A 17,554-nucleotide genomic window follows, 5' to 3' on the forward strand; every position below is an offset into this window, starting at 1 on the left:
GCTGAGAGCACAGAGCTCACAGCCTGCAACACAGACATTCACCATGTGCTGAATGAATCAACTGGTTAGGACAAGACAAAGGTCTTTAGTTAAAGCTGGTGTTGTATTTTACCCACAGTTCAAGTATGTTAAAATAGTTAACCTTTTAATAAAATAGTGTTGCACTACTTCAAGTGTTGGTGACCTGCATGTGATCCAGAACACCCAACACATCAATGTCCTGAGGCCGTCCATATAGTGTGCGGCGTACTCCCCGAGTAGACCGTTTTATATGGGGCGAAGCATCGCAAAAACAGCGCCATCCCCAATTCCAGCGTAAACGTGGATTGTCTGAATACAAGCCCTAAGTGATGACACTGGGGCAGGATTTGTGGACTTCCATGACAGCAAAACTGGTCCTGCACCTGGACCAATTCAGCGACCATTGAGGGGCTAACACCGGCACCACTTGGAACACAATCAATTCCAATGAGAAATGGACGGGAGTCGCCGGGTCTGTGATTGACACTCAGGAAGCTGACAAGCTGCAACTGCATTTGCACATTACACTCTCCACGCACACTCATCCCAGCCAACAAGATGGCATTGGTTGTGCTGGAGTGCGCCATCCCACTGATGGGATGGTTGGGGCCAGAGGGAACCTGGGGTGCCCTGGGGCAATACCCATATGACCTGTGGCCTTACGTTCGCAGTGGGCTGTTGGCGGTATGCGCAGCTGCACGGCTGTCTTGCAGGGTGCGGCAATGGTGCTCCATGCCTGTCCACCCCGACCCCACAGCCCACCTCCTGGCCACCACACACTACTCCCCCCGGCCCTGGTGGAAGCCCCCTTGGCCAGAGGCACGAATGTCAGCAACCTCTGGCGATGTTGGACACTTTCCGTACCCCCCTTGCTCTCAGTAGCCATGGCGCCTGTATCATGATTTTTAAAAACACGAAAGAATCTCGCCATCGGGAATTCGCCCCAGTGGAGGCGGAGCATTGCAGAAGCCCTGGAGAACACTGGGTCACGCCCACTAAAGATATGCCAATGGTGTTTACTGTACGTGCGTTCCGGAATGCATTGATGCTGCTGTCGAGGCAGCCGAGAATTGCGATCTGGCGTGAAACCTGGGCCCGCCACGATTTGGGTGTCAAAACCAATTTCTCGCCTCAATCGGGTTTCCCGATTCCGGCGCCAGCCGACGGGGAATCCCGCCCACAGAGTCTCATTTTGGGCACGTTTAGCAGGTTGCTTCTCAGCACCTGCAATGCTGAGAATGACCCCACTATCAAACGGGGCTCTTTTTTTCTACCCTCGGCAAGGCCGCAGTTACCTTCATTTCCTGCCCTGAAGAGTTCAACTCATCAGAGCAGGAGGAAATCAGGGCTCCGATCCCTATACCCCCCACCTCTGGATGCACCCCAATGCCCCAGCTTACCTCCTAGAGGGTCCTTGGGCTCCCCCCACCTCATAAGGGTAGAACTGCCCCGGGCCTGATTCCTGGTAGTGCCAACCTGGCATCTGAACACCGTGGCACCACCAGTCTGTCAGTGCCACCCATGCAGTGCCAGGGTGGCACTGCCAGAGTGTCCAGGTGGCAGCGCCAAGGCACCAAGCATGTCGTGCCCATGAACCACCCTGCTCAGAGTCTAACAACAGGCCTTTGATGGTCCGGGAGAGCCCCAGGTGCCATTTTGCCTGGTTCACGGTTGAACCAGTTACAGGCATTATAAATGGCGCCAAGTCAAGGTCTCCCAGGCGTGGACATTTGATCCTGGGCCTCGGGAGGCTCCGACACAGGCCTAATTACATGAGGCTAACTGCTGACTTAAATATGAGAATCGGGTTCCCGCCCAGTGAGAGTGAGATCCAGATTGCGACATGTCACGAGATCTCATTTGCTCTTACGAGGGGTACTGAGCCTTGAAAATCTCACGAGAGGCTCATCCTGAGTCAAGCACAACAAAGCCATTTGCTTGAGCCCTTGGTCACTCAGTTTTAAGCAGCGTCTCAAAAGAGTTGAGGTAGAAAGTTTTGGGGAGGGAATTCCAGAATTCATGGACTAGACAGCTGAATGGAAGACATCAACTTAAGTAGGCTCTTGTCCACCTGGCTCCACTTCTTTCCTGTCTCGAGGTGAGATATAAAAGCTCAGGGGGCTCAAGTAGGTAAATTCAAAGGAGATCTAATTCAACAGCAAAAAGCCGCAACGTGGATTACAGCTCCAAGGTCCCAAATGGGGCAACTATTCTAGTTGGTGCCTGTCCCGGCCAGCTTTTACAAGTAGATTTCCATGAGTCCCAGCTGATGGTCCTCCATCCACTATCCGGGGAGCTTGTATTCCACGAGCCCCATGGGGAGATCAAGTGGGGTGTCCACGTAGGTCTCGGGAGGGTTATTACAGTGTGGCACAGAAATCTGGCAGAAACCCTCCTGCTGTATTAATCCCTCATCCACATTGGGCAATATTTAATGCTCTCCATGGAGTGGGACTATATAATGGAATGGAAAGACTTGGGGTGCAGAGCCCATCACTTTCCTGATTTCCCCCCCACCCCGCACGACTCCCAATTAGGTCTGGGATGGGAAGTGTCGGGAAAAGCCTTCCTTCCCGGAAGCCAATTCTAAATCCTGCTGGCATAGGAGTCAACCAATGGTGGGCGGGAGACATGCCATATTGGGAAACCATCCGATAAAGCCTGAGGGGCATGTCTGTAGTCCGATTGTGGAGGCTGGTCCCTATTTCCCGTGCACCCTGTGGCCAGCGGACAAATCTGCTGGTGGCAAGGGAGGGACTCACATAAAGACACCCAATGGGAAAAAACAGTTGAGGCCAGTATTCTTATTTCCCAGTTTTTACTGGTGTTCCATTTTAAGGTGTACACGGCCAGTATTCTTATTTCCCCCATTTTATCCTTCTGGGCACCCTCACCCTTTATACTGACCACTCTGCCCCCCTTGGTGGGATGTCGTAGACTGTCCCGGAGATCCTGGGTTCCAGAGCTCCAGCACCATTCCTCATCCTTGGGCTTGCTGCAGTTCTTGTCACCATTCCTGGTGCTGCTGCTGGCATTGGAGAACTGACAGCCTCTGATTGGACTGCCATGCAGAGAAGCTCCTGATGGAAGTACGTCCCCCCCCCCTTCCCCTCCGCAGGAGCCAGAGATTCTGATGGCAGCCAGCAGACCACCTGATTGGGACTTAATAAAACCATAGAATTCTTACCGTGCAGAAGAAGACCATTTGGCCCATCGAGTCTATTCCAACCCTCTGAAAGAGCACCCTAACCAGGTCCACTCCCCGTAAGCCCACCTACTTTGGGCAGTAAGGGGCAATTTAGCGAGGCCAATCCACCTAACCTGCACACCTTTGGACTGTGGGAGGAAACCAGAGCACCCGGAGGAAAACCAAGAAGACACGGGGAGAACGTCAAACGCCACACAGTCACCCAAGGCCGGAATCGAACCCGGGTCCCTGGTGCTGTGAGGCAGCTGTGTTAGCCACTGTGCCGCTTAAATCCGTACGGGAATCCCAGGAATGGCCGCAGTAGGGATGCTGCTGGTTTTCCAGCCAACGGATGAAGTCTCCCACCATGACCAATAATACCCCCTTCCAGTCTGGTTGTGGGGGTAGGGTGCGTTAAAAACTGAAATGTGCAGAAACATTGGGCGTGATTCTCCGGTCCCCCAGTCCCGTGTTTCTCGGCGGCGCGCCGTTCGCTGGCGGCGGGATTCTCGCATGGAATTTTCCATTGAAGCCATCCCCACGCCGCCGGGAAACACACGGGCAGTGGTGCACTGCCAGTGAGAAAAGAGAACCTCAACGGCCAGAAAACTCTGGCCATTCTACCATATTACAGGTGGAACACTTTGAGTAAGTTTATGTGAAGTACAGCTGACTAGAGAAAAAGGATGGATATTAAATCTCTGGTATTGCAATATTTAAATTTACAGTTTAATTCAGGATCCCAAAGCAACTTTCGGTTAAATTATCTTCAACATGGTAAGATCAAGATCTTGGTATCTTTCAGTTAAATCTGAAACAAGTGATGTTCCATTGGTGTAATTTCAATAATGATCCTCGTCTGCCAAAGCATATTTGGAATTTGTGATCAGTAAGACTTACACAAAACGTCTTGTTGTGAAAACTTAATTTAATACATGTCCTGCCGTCCATGGTGTAAGTATAAGTTTAATTATTAATCACAGTATATTTATAAATGACGATCTCGAAATGTTTCACACAAAAAATATTTCCTGCCAATGTAAACAGATTAATTTAATCAACGTCAACTCAAGTTATGGGTGTAATGATGATGTAATGTGACTTTGAACAATCACAAACAGCTGTGTCAATTATTTCTTTAATTAAAAACAGCTAATTTCCGGAGAAATGCTTGTTTTCCCTCAATGTTTGAAGTATCATTTTCTCTCCGCTCTCCCTTCTGCCAAATTGCATGATTACAACCCTGAGGAGGAAGAAAAACTAGAAGGTATTTTCGAATTTGATGTGAAACCTTTGAATCGGAGCAGTGCAGTGTATACAAAACAGTGAGAGACAAAAAAAACGTTAGCAAGAACGGAGTCTTGGGTCTCACGCCGCTGAAAAAAGGTTAGCCACTTTTAAAAAACATTTATTATTGCTATTGACAAAAAGGAGGCAGTGAGCGCCAACAAGAATGCAAGCTTAATTATAACTGGTGTCATTGAGAGGTCACTTGCCAGCCAGTTATGGCACTGTGGTGAGGAATTTCTAGTTATGCTTATTTAGCAAGATGTAGGACACTTGTTCTTTTTGAGTGGTCAACCAACCTTGCAGAATTGTATTTAATAATAAGCCAATCTCGGATCATGACTAAATTTTCATGTTTGATAGAATCCTTTTTTAACGGAGTAAAGAAAAAAGACTTGCAATTTCCTGCAAGCAGAAATGTGATCGTGACCACGTTGTTTTTTCTTTTAGTGATGTTCGAGAGTTAAGTATTGGCTGGGATATCAGGGAGTGTTCTCCTGCTGTTTGGAATAGTGCTGTGGCATCTTGCACCACTACCAGAGTAGTGTAGCATCTCATCTGAAAGACAGCAGCCAGAATTCTCTGTCCGTTTGCCGGTGGCGGGGTTCCCTGGTCCTGCCTGTGGGTTTCCCGGAGGCGGAGGGTGGCTTCAATGGGAATTCCCATTGACAGCGGTGGGAGCAGAGTGTCCCGTCACCAGCGAACGGCGCGCCGCTTCCCACTGCCGAGAAACACGCGGCTGGGAGGCTGGAGAATCCCGCTCTGTATCTCAGGACAGAGCAGCACCCCCTCAGTATTGCACTGAGTTGCCAGCCGAGAATTCCGTGCCGAAGTCTCTGGAGTGAGACTTGAACCCATGACCTTCTGTTTCAGAATGCTCTAGTGCATTGTGGCACTTACATAATCATCAGCACAAGCAGTTTTATAGAGCCAGAAAAAAACTAACACGAGAAAGTGACTTTTCAACTCTGCAGTTATAATTAAGTTCAGATTTTCCTTTTTAAATAATTGGATACAACACATTTACATACATTAAATAGAAACAGCACATTTTAAAATCGTACATCGTTCAATCTTACAAAGCAATATCTGGAATTAGCAAAAAAACGTTATTATTTGAAACAGAATTTGTTGCCAAGACAATTACTTGTTGATGTGTTTATTGACAGATTAGCACATTGGATACATCTTTGGCAAGCTGTGACTTTTAAGTACCTTGTGAGCAGGAGGATGCCCCAAAACCAAATATTTTTCCATATCACAAAAGCAAAAAGGTTGAACATTTACATTGTTATGGAATAAGTTAAAAGCACTATCAAAAAAAAACAACCAGTAAAACAAATAACATTCTTAATTTTGACACACCCCACAAAGCCTCACGACAACCTGAAAGAAAATGTCCCAATTTAGTTCTCTCTGAACCTTCACTTTGCCTAAACACAGCCTATTCAGACTGAGGAAACGTCATTCAACAAAAGGACCTCAGTTAAATGAGTGTTTTCTTTTGTGTGTGTGTATTGGGAGTTACATTCACAGTAACAGGATTTCGGGAAAACTTCCCGACAATAACATTATGGAAGTGATTTGGAATCAAGAGTTGCTGAGGACTCGTGTTATATGAGATGTGAAATGCTGCAAACTATTCCAATTATAAACACAGGGATGTGGGAGGAGTTTAGTGACCTTCTTTGGAACTGCAAAACATGTCTTTGTGCAAGTTCGGGTTCTGACTGTGCCGGTTTCGACTCCGAACAGATGAGAACATGGTGCTGCAGCCGGGCACCTTGCACTTGTGCAGCTGACGGAGGTGCACAGTTTTGTAATGAGCCCTGAAGGTCCCTTTATTACTGTACATCTTCTGGCAGACATTGCACATTATTGGTGAGTTAGCAGAAGGGGTTTGTATCAAACAGTCAACAGGCTCCTTGACCACAGTGGCGAGCTGGTATAACTTATCTTTCACCATTAAATCAGAACGTTCAAAGCCCTCCTCGTCATTCACAGGAACCCCTTGTTCACTCCCTCCATCCGAATCCCATGAATGGATGCTACTTTCTGACTTGACGCTCGACGTAGTGCTAAGATCCAGTACAGTCCCATCATAAAATCCATCTCCTTGGGCATCGCTGCACTGCTCCTGAGCATTGTTGAGCGAAAACACAAAATGTTCACTTTTGCTTTTTCCTTTCAGTATTACTGGAGTCTGTCCCATGTGAGATCTTACCATAACATCTTTGCAAAGTTCCTTTGTTATTGGGGTGCTGTCCAAGAAGGTTTGAGTCTCACATGAGCCTTTGGTCAGAAGTTTGTGATGAAGATTGATGTTCGCACTATGTCTAAAGGTGAGGAAAAGGAGACATCAAATAAGTTAACCTATTTTCTGGCACTGGATTAAAATGAAATCATACATTAAAAAGGTACAAATCTCCTGCTAGTCTCTCAAATTGGAGCCACAGATATATAGGGAGGGATTCTCCGGTCCCCCAGCCGCGTGTTTCTCGGTAGCGCGCTGTTCGCTGGCAGTGGGATTCTTTACCCTGCCTCTTGCCAATGGGATTACACCGGGAAACCCATGGGCAGGGTACACTGCTGGTGGGAGAAGGGTAAACTGCTGGTGGGAGAAGAGAATCTCAATGGCTAGAGGATTCTGACCATAATCTCCTTTGCATTTCTCTTCAGTTTAGCTAGAAGGCACTATTTTAATGAGTGGAGCACCTGTGATACCACTCACTGGTTATAGGATGCACCCTTTATAAGCACAGTTATAGCATGCAATGCCGTGGGCAGCTGAGTCTGCACTGCAAATGAGCAAAGATATATTCACTGTGCAATCTCCTGGATAATTAGAGGTTTAGTAGATTATCAGGCCAATAGAGGCTTTCCTTTTTTCAATAAAAATGACACAGAAACGAGGCAGTGTGACACGTGGAAGTGTAATGAACAAAGATGAATTTCAGATGTGTTATGCACTCCTAACATTGCATCTTGTTGTTGGATATCTCTTTGGGTGGGGTGTTCTGTTCGAATGCACAATGCATTACTCCATTAAAATGGCAAGGAGACTTTAATCTAAAGTGCTGCTATATAAATACAGACATAGCACGGTAGCATGATGGTTAGCACAATTGCTTCACAGCTCCAGGGTTCCAGGTTCGATTCCCTGCTTGGGTCACTATCTGTGCGGAGTCTGCACATTCTCCCCATGTGTGTGTGGGTTTCCTCCGGGTGCTCTGGTTTCCTCCCACAGTCTAAAGAAGTGCCGGTTAGGTGGATTGGCCATGCTAAATTGCCTCAGTGTCTAAAATTGTCCTTAGTGTTGGATGGGGTTACTGGGGATAGGGTGGAGGTGTGGGCTTAGGTAGGGTGCTCTTTCAAAGAGCCGGTGCAGACTCGATGGGCTGAATGGCCTCCTTCTGCACTGTAAATTCTAATAGCCCTATTGTGACAACTGGAAGACTTTAGGAATATTGGATTTTAAGTATTGGGGAATTTAGGTGTTAAAAGCCTGGGATTAAAGTGTGTTTGACTGCAGTGGTGATTTTTTTAAACACATAATTCTGTTTGGCAGGGCCAGAGTGTTTCAGCAGTCAGAAGGTGAAATTGCCAAAGGAATGTGTTTTTCAGTCCAGGTTAATGGACTGTGGTTTGACTGGTAACATCCCTGGGGAATTAAAATGCTATGCAGCCTAGAGAGATAATTTGTTTTTCAGTGTGGGAAGATGAGGGGCGAAATTCTCCCCCAACGGCGCGATGTCCGCCGACTGGCGCCAAAAACGGCGCCAATCAGACGGGCATCGCGCCGACCCAAAGCTGCGGAATGCTCCGCATCTTTGGGGGCCGAGCCCCAACATTGAGGGGCTAGGCCGGCACCGGAGGGATTTCCGCCCCGCCAGCTGGCAGAAAAGGTGTTTGGTGCCCCGCCAGCTGGCGCGGAAATGCGGCGCATGCGCGGGAGCGTCAGCGGCCACCGACAGTTTCCCGCACATGCGCAGTGGAGGGAGTCTCTTCCGTCTCCGCCATGGTGGAGACCGTGGCGGAGGCGGAAGGGAAAGAGTGCCCCCACGGCACAGACCCGCCCGCGGATCGGTGGGCCCCGATCGCGGGCCAGGCCACCGTGGGGGCACCCCCCGGGGTCAGATTGCCCCGCGGGACCCCGGAGGACCCCGGAGCCCGCCCACGCCGCCTGGTCCCGCCGGTAAATACCAGCTTTGATTTACGCCGGCGGGACTGTCAATTTCTGGGCGGGACTTCGGCCCATCCGGGCCGGAGAATCCAGCGGGGGGTCCCGCCAACCGGCGCGGCCCGATTCCCGCCCCCGCCCAATCTCCGGTACCGGAGACTTCGGCGGGGTCGGGGGCGGGATTCACGGCGGCCAATGGCCATTCTCCGACCCGGCAGGGGGTCGGAGAATGACGCCCGAGGTCATTGCTGGGTGGAGCCAAGGAAGGCAAAGAGGCATTTTGAGAAGCTGTGGAGAGCGGCAATTTTTGGAGAAAGCTGTGAAGGGAGGCGATTTTTGGAGAAAGCTGTGGAGTGAGGCAGTTTTTGTGGGGAAACTTGGGAGAAAGGAGTTGAATTCTGATGAAAAAAAAATGAAACTGCCTGATGCTGAGTCCACAATTATCCCACAGTAAGATAGATTGAGAGCGGCACGTTTATTTTCTTGTTGTTGAATGGGAAATTGATTAGTTGTGTTTAAGGTGTGAATTGACAGCTGTTCTTTTTGGGTGTGAAGTTAACAAAGTTGAATAATGTAGTCATAATAAAGTTTTGTTTTAAAAATAACCAAGCCTTATTTTTTTCAGGCAATCACTCCTGGAGCGAATCATTCTTTCCGCACAGTCATTCAAAAAGAAAAACTGGGTTTTGGTCCAATATCCTGGCCGCTGTTGGGTCTGGTCTGGGATTGTAATGCTATCAAAGTTTAATTGGTTTATCAGATAACCTTGCAGAATGAAATCTGATAATCAATTTCAGTCTGTAGTTCAGGAGCCAAAATCAAATTTGTTTTGTATTATCCAGTAAACGAGGAGTTTTAATTGGTGCAATGGGGATTGAATTCTGCAAATGCCCATTTTACCATAGAGAACTGTAAATGGACTTAATTAAAATATCTTCCTTTACCGTTAGATTTAACTTTTATATTATCCTCCTTTTAGGGGCAGCACGGTGGCGCAGTGGTTAGCACTCTGCCTGACGGCGCCGAGGTCCCAGGTTTGATGCCAGCTCTGGGTCACTGTCCGTGTGGAGTTTGCGCATTCTCCCCATGTTTGCGTGGGTTTCACCCCCACAACCCAAAAGATGTGCAGGATAGATGCTAAATTGCCCCTTAATTGGAAAAATGAATTGGGTACTCTAAATTTATTGAAAAAATATATATATATTATCCTCCTTTTTTGGAAGTTCAGGATGATATCTGAGATTTACAGTAGTTGTGTGCACTTGGGAATTGTTTAAGAAAGGAAAGAAATAATTTGCATATATATAGCACCTTAACATAACCTCAAGTGTGCAGTCCCTGTTGTACTGTAGGTAAATATGCCAGTCAATTATGTCATGGGTTTTGTTGTAATTAAAAGAGAAAAGGTCTGCTAAAGGGAATGGCAGTATTGCAGAGCAAGACATGGGCTTTGATAGCATAAGAAGTGGGAACATGAGGTTTGATTTACCAGGTGAACACTGAGATCTGCTGGGACTGGCAGAAATGCCATAGTTTTCAAAGAGCGGGAAGAGAAAGGGATTCCTGAGGCATGAAAAAATGAGGGGATGTGCTATACAAACATTGTGGGAAGTGTTGGGGAGGCAGCTGTTAAGCTGGTCTTGGGTCCATTTATAGGGCGGCACAGTGGCACAGTGGTTATCACTGCTGCCTCACAGCGCCAGGGACCCGCGTTCAATTCCGTCCTTGGGTGACTGTGTGGAGTTTGCACGTTCTCCCCTTTTCTGTTTGTGTTTCCTCAAGATGCTCCAGTTCCCTTCCATAGTCCAAAGATGTGCGGGTTAGGTGGATTGACCATGCTAAATTGCTCCTTAATGTCCAGGGATGTGGTATTCTGGGGATAAGACGGGTTAAGATCCCGCCAGCGTGGACGGCCGTAAAGTTCCTGCCCAGGAGTTTGAAGTAGGAAATCTGGGCTGAAGTGGGCCTGGGGAGGAGAATTGTGAGGTGTAGCAAAGATATCCTGCAGTGGGGGGTAGGTCTTGTAATGTAGCAACATTGGATGGGGTAATGTGATATGAAGCACTAGTGTCAGAAATGGATGGTGGGGGGGAGCGGAAGGGTATTTTGGGATTGATTTTGGTGACAAGCTCATCATTGGGGAACTTCACAAACCATTTGAGTAAGGTATCAGTGGAGGTGGTAGCCTGACCAAACCATTCCTATCATATCAAGTTCCTCATAAAGATATGTGGCGGGATTCTCCCATGCCACGCCGGCTGGGAGAATCGCCGTTCACGCCAATTTTTCACACGACGCCGGTCCGACGCCGTTCTGCCATTCTCCCAACCGGCGAGAACGGCGTCATAGAGGTCAGCGCCGCGCCTGCCGGAGAATCGCCCGAGGCACTAAGTATGGTTATTCTCCGGGTGGGGTAGGCTATATTAGGGGTATCGCGGTACCTAGGTGGGATGTACCTTATACTGTCGTATGAGTGGTGGAACCTGCCTGCTGGTTCCACCCTGCAGGCGGAGCATAAGAGTCTGTGTTTCACCCACAGCAGTCATTCTGTACCGGAGCTGCTGGGGGTAACTACTTGTTCATTAAAGCCTTCAATTGGACTACAATCTCGTTTCAGTAGTGATTGATCGTGCATCGATTTAATGAACAAAATTGAAGAATGGCTGCTCTCCGCATCAAGTCAGAGTGCCTACAAATCAACCCCATGCGACAAATGCAGCAGCAACTTTTAAACATTGGCTGGCATGTTTCAACGGGTACATCAGGGCGGCCCCGACTACCCCCACGGAGGAACAGAAAATGCAAGTCCTCCACTCAAGGGTGAGCCCAGAAATCTACACGCTTATCGAAGACGCGGATGGTTTAGAGGACACAATGACTTTGTTAAAAGAGCACTACGTCCGCAGTGTGAATCAGGTATACGCTCGGCATCTTTTAGCTACCAGACGGCAGATCCCAGGGGAATCACTGGACGATTTTTACCGCGCATTGTTAGTGTTAGGTAGAAACTATAACTGTCCACAAGTCTCAGCCAATGACCACACCAAACTCTTAATACGGGATGCTTTTGTTGCGGGCATGCTGTCCTCTTAAATCCGCCAGTGACTGCTGGAAAACGGGCTTAAAGAGGCACGGAAACTTGCGCACTCCCGCAACGCCCAGGCCTACATTCCCGACCGCGCGGTACCCGCATGGACCCCACCCGTGGCCGATTCCAAAGCACCCCTAAATTCCCCACAAGCTTGTGCAGTGCGGCAGCCAGGAAACCCCGGGGGGGGGGGGGGGGGGGGGGGGGCGCGGGGGGGGCCCGATGCTATTTTTGCGGGCAGAACACCCCCGGCAACGCTGCCCGGCCTGATCTGCAATCTGCAAGGGCTGCGGGAAGAAGCGGCACATCGTGGCAGTATGCCTGGCCCAGTCGGTCGCCGCTGTCTCCGCAGGCGAACCAGGCCCGCTGCCATTCCTCTCCTCACAGGCCATGTGCGATTCATGGGGGCAGCCATCTTGGATGACGTCTCAAGACCCCGACTCGGGTGGCCGTGTATCGCCCGACGAGATCTCTCAGCTCCTGCCACAATTTGCCTCAGTGACACTGGACCAGTCTCGGCCCCGAACGCTTTCAACCGCTGCCACATCGATACTCATCAATGGGCACAAGACATCCTGCTTGATCGACTCTGGGAGCACGGAGAGCTTCATCCATCCCAATACGATAAGACACTGCTCCCTCGCTGCACACCTGATTAAACAAAAGATCTCCCTGGCCTCTGGGTCCCACTCTGTGGAGATCCGGGGGTACTGCATAGCCAACCTCACGGTCCAGGGCATGGAGTTCCATAACTTCCGACTCTACATCCTCCCCCATCTCTGCGCTGCCACTCCTGGGACTGAACTTCCAGTGTAACCTGCAAAGTTTAACGTTCAAATTCGGCTGCCCCATACCCCCCCCCCCCTCACTGTCTGCGGCCTCGCGACCCTCAAGGTCGACCCGCCTTCCCTGTTTGCAAACCTTACCCCCGATTGCAAACCCGTCGCCACCAGGAGCAGACGGTACAGTGCCCAGGACCGGACCTTCATTAGGTCGGACGTCCAACGGTTACTAAAGGAAGGCATTATCGAGGCGAGCAACAGCCCCTGGAGAGCTCAAGTTGTGGTTGTAAAGACCGGGGAGAAACATAGGATGGTCATAGACTACAGTCAGACCATCAACAGGTATACGCAGCTCGACGCGTACCCTCTCCCCCGCATATCTGAAATGGTCAACCAGATAGCGCAATACAAGGTTTTCTCCACAGTAGACCTTAAATCAGCCTATCACCAGCTCCCCATTCGCCCGGATGACCGCAAGTACACTTCATTCGAAGCAGATGGGCGGCTCTACCACTTTCTAAGGGTTCCCTTTGGTGTTACAAATGGGGTCTCGGTCTTCCAACGGAAGATGGACCGAATGGTTGACGGGTACGGTCTGCGGGCCACATTCCCATACCTCGACAATGTCACCATCTGCAGCCACGACCAGCAGGACCACGACACCAACCTCCGCAAATTCCTCCAGACCTCAAAAATCCTTAACTTAACCTATAGCAAGGACAAATGCGTGTTTAGCACCGATCGCCTAGCCATCCTCGGCTACGTAAAGCGTGATGGAGTCATAGGCCCAGATCCCGAACGCATGCGCCTCCTCATGGAGTTCCCCCTCCCCCACTGCCCCAAGGCCCTGAAACATTGCCTGGGCTTCTTTTCTTCTTACGTCCAGTGGGTCCCCAATTATGCAGACAAGACCCGCCCACTAATCCAGTCCACAGTTTTTCCCCTATCGGCAGAGGCCCGCCAGGCTTTCAGTCGCATCAAAGCAGACATCGCCAGGGCGACGATGCACGCAATTGATGAGTCCCTCCCCTTCCAGGTCGAGAGCGACGCATCAGACGTAGCTCTGGCTGCCACCCTCAATCAGGCGGGCAGACCAGTGGCCTTCTTTTCAGGCACCCTCCACACCTCAGAAATTTGCCATTCCTCCGTTGAGAAGGAGGCCCAAGCCATCGTCGAAGCTGTGCGGCATTGGAGGCATTACCTGGCCGGCAGGAAATTCACTTTCCTCACTGACCAACGGTCGGTCGCCTTCATGTTTGACAATTCACAGCGGGGCAAAATTAAGAATGATAAGATCTTAGGGTGGAGGATCGAGCTCTCCACCTATAATTACGAGATCTTGTATCGTCCCGGGGAGCTCAACGAGCCTCCTGATGCCCTGTCCGGCGGCACTTGTGCCAGTGTACAAGTAGACCGACTCCGGACCCTCCACGACAACCCCTGCCACCCGGGGGTCACCCGGTTCTTCCACTTTGTTAAAACCCGCAATCTGCCCTACTCCATCGAGGAGGTCATGTAACAAGAAACTGCTAAATTTGCGTGGAGTGTAAGCCGCACTTCTACAGGCCAGAGAAAGTGCACCTGGTGAAGGCTTCTCGCCCCTTTGAACGCCTCAGCGTGGATTTCAAAGGGCCCCTTCCCTCCACCCGACCGCAACACGTATTTCTTAAACGTGATTGATGAGTACTCCCGGTTCCCTTTTGCCATCCCCTGTCCCGACATGACGGCTGCCACCGTCATTAAAGCCCTCCACAGCATCTTTACCTTGTTCAGTTTCCCCGCCTACATCCATAGCGATAGGGGGTCTTTCATGAGTGACGAGCTGCGTCAATTCCTGCTCAGCAAGGGCATTGCCACCAACAGGACGACCAGTTACAAACCCCGGGGAAACGGGCAGGTAGAGAGGGAGAACGGGATCGTCTGGAAGGCCATCCTACTGGCCCTATGGTCCAAGAATCTCCCAGTGTCCCGATGGCAGGAGGTCTTACCCGATGCACTTCAGTCCATCCGATCACTACTGTGCACTACTACCAACAAAACACCTCATGAACATCTCCTTGCCTTCCCTAGGAAGTCCTCCTCGGGGACGTCGCTCCCAACATGGCTGGCAGCCCCCGGACCCGTCCTACTCCGCAAACACGTACGGGCCCACAAGTCAAATCTATTGGTCGAGAGGGTACATCTCCTCCATGCTAACCCCCAATACGCCCATGTGTCACACCCCGAACGGCCGACAAGACACGGTTTCCCTCCGGATTCTGGCCCCTGCTGGATACCGCCCCCCCCCCCCCCCCCCCCCCCCCACACACACACACCAACCCCAACCATTTTTTCACCGGCGCACACCACCGCAGCCCCCTTCCCAGGAGGATCCGTCCTCCCACTGGCCCCATCCGGATGCGATGAAGCTGAAGACGACACGCTCCCAGAACCACGGATGCGCGAGCCGATGCCAGCATCACCACCGGGACTGCGACGATCGCAGAGGATGACCAGGGCCCCCGACCGGCTGATAGTTTCATTGTAAAATGAACTTGTAAATAATTGTCTGTAAATATGTGTATTGCATGTAAAGACACCGAAGGGTACCGCTATAACCTCTACCACTGTAAAAGCAAGGCCACCACCCCCGCCGGACTCTTTTTTTTAAACAGGGGGTGAATGTGGTAGGCTATATTAGGGGTATTGCGGTAGCTAGGTGGGATGTACCTTATACTGTAGTATGAGTGGTAGAACCTGCCTGCTGGTTCCGCCCAGCAGGCGGAGCATAAGAGTCTGTGTTTCACCCACAGCAGTCATTCTGTACCGGAGCTGCTGGGGGTAACTACTTGTTCATTAAAGCCTTCAATTGGACTACAATCTCACTTCAGTAGTGATTGATCATGCATCACCGGGCCCCCCGCTATTGAACGGCCTGAATGGACCGAAGTCCCGACGGCATGAACCCAGGTCACGCCGTCGCCGTTCATCCCTGCTAAATAAATTTGTCAGCCACTTGTGCTGGCTGACGATGAGGAGTAAAGTGGTGAGCGGCCGGCGTTCCCGGAGTTTTGGCATCCACGGCCGGTGCTGGTGGGGGAGGGTTTTTGGGGAAGGGTGCCGCCATGCCCGTGTGGGGGGGGGGAAGAGAGAGGGAGGAGGGGGGATGGGAAGGATGCAGTCAGGCCCGTGGGAGGGGGGAGGGGAGGAAGCAGTCAGGAACGTGGAAGGGAGAGGGGAGGAAGCAGTCAGGCCCGTGGTTGGGGGGGGGGGGGGGTGGAAGGCAGGAGGGTGGGGGGGGGAAGGATGCAGTCATCCGGTGGGGCACGGGAGGAAGGGGGAAGGATGCAGTCATGTGCGTGGTGGGGGGGGGGGGGAGGGGTGGGAGGAAGGGCGGAGAGGGGAGGGGAAGATGCAGTCAGGCCCGTGGGGGGGGGGGGGGGGGGGGGGGGGTTTATCTGCGGGAGCGACATGCCAGCTGGCCTGCCATGGCAGGACAGTGGCAAAGACACGCTCGCAAGTTGAGGTCATGCTGATGGGCAAAGGCCACTGGCGCAGCAATGATGAGGGATGGGGTGATCCGCCGGTGGGCGGAGACTGTAGGCAGGGGTCAGGTTGCCTGCGCGTCTGCAGCGAGACCAGGCAACTGGGGCACACATGTATCCCATGGCACCTGGCTGTCGAGGTGTCCAAGCGCCATCGTTAACCATGTTGTTTCTCCTCCCCCACCCCCCCTCTTGCAGATCGTCATGTTTGCGCACCAGCCAGCTATGTTTGCCGCCGTGGCGGGAGCCGCTGGCCTGCAGGTGGCCATCCGGCAGCGTCGACGCAGGCGGCTCAGAGCAGCTGCGGCTGCAGCAGAGGGAGTGTCTGAAGAGGGCCCGTGCCACCCGCTGAGGCTGCAGGCCTGCCCGCCCAACAGGTGCAGGGGGAAGCGGAGGGGACAATGACCACCACACCGTCAGGGGTGCACAGGACGAGGATTCTGATCTTGATGGGGCGCAGGGGGAGGAGGAGGAGCAGGTGGTGGTGCCAAGGCACCGGAGGCGCCCCATGAGGCCTCGAGTCTACCGTGACCGCATGTCGTTCGAGGACCTGCCGGACGGGCATGCAGGAGGAGACTCCGAATGAGTAGGGAGACCGTCGTACATATATGCCACCTCATGGCACACCTCGCACAACGTAGAACGGGGGGAGGACATGCTATCCCGGTGACCGTCAAGGTGACGGTAGCCCTCAATTTCTTCACGATGGGTTTGTTCCAGGCGCCGAGAGGGGACCTATCCGGGATCTCACAGGCATCGGTGCACCGGTGCATCCGAGCCGTGTCCGACACCCTGTATGCCATCGCCGACAGGTACACGAAGCTTCCGGAGGACCGCACACACCAGGATGCCCGGGCAGCGGTATTCGCCACCGTGGCCGGGATACCTGGGTGCGATTGATGGGGTGCACGTCGCCATGCGGCCACTCTCGGAGAACAGGGAAATTTTCAGGAACAGAAAGGGGACCTACTCTATGAACATCACATAACGATCATGCACGTGTGCGCCCAGTATCCCGGCAGTGTTCATGATGCCTTTATACTAGCGCAATCGTACAACCCCGCAATGTTCGAGGGACACCCCCCTGGCTGAGAGACTGGGTGCTGGGCGGGGTTACCCGTTGCGGCCGTGGCTGATGACGCCTATACGGAGGCCACAGACCAATGTGGAGACCCTGCTACAATGAGGCCCATGCAGCAACCAGGGGTGTTGTGGAAGATGCGACTCAGGTGCCTGGGACCTCTCTGGAGGTGCCCTGCAGTACCATTCAGAGAGGGTCGGCTGCATATTTGTTGTCTGCTGTGTGCTACACAACATTGCCCAGCAGAGGGGTGATGTCCTGGAGGAGGAGGCACAGGGGGAGCCCGATGACGGCGGCGCGTCTGCATATGAGGAGGAGGTGAGGAGGAGGAGGAGGACCGGGAGGGGGAGGCACAGACACGACCTGGGGGTTGCATATGGCTGGGAAGCTGCACTACGCAAGGC

General features: G+C 51.7%; 1 protein-coding gene across 1 annotated transcript in view; it reads right to left on the reverse strand.

Annotated features, from left to right (window-relative positions):
* Nucleotides 1–4,581: 4,581 nt before the first annotated feature.
* Nucleotides 4,582–17,554, reverse strand: part of bnc1 (basonuclin zinc finger protein 1) — a 120,066-nt gene continuing 107,093 nt past the window's right edge. The window contains exon 5 of the mRNA XM_072468730.1: nucleotides 4,582–6,831. Within this exon, the coding sequence (XP_072324831.1) occupies nucleotides 6,171–6,831 (661 nt within the window). The 3' untranslated portion in view covers nucleotides 4,582–6,170. The remainder of the gene's footprint in view (nucleotides 6,832–17,554) is intronic.

Source organism: Scyliorhinus torazame, chromosome 12, assembly GCF_047496885.1.
Source record: "Scyliorhinus torazame isolate Kashiwa2021f chromosome 12, sScyTor2.1, whole genome shotgun sequence".
Lineage (NCBI taxonomy): Eukaryota > Metazoa > Chordata > Chondrichthyes > Carcharhiniformes > Scyliorhinidae > Scyliorhinus > Scyliorhinus torazame.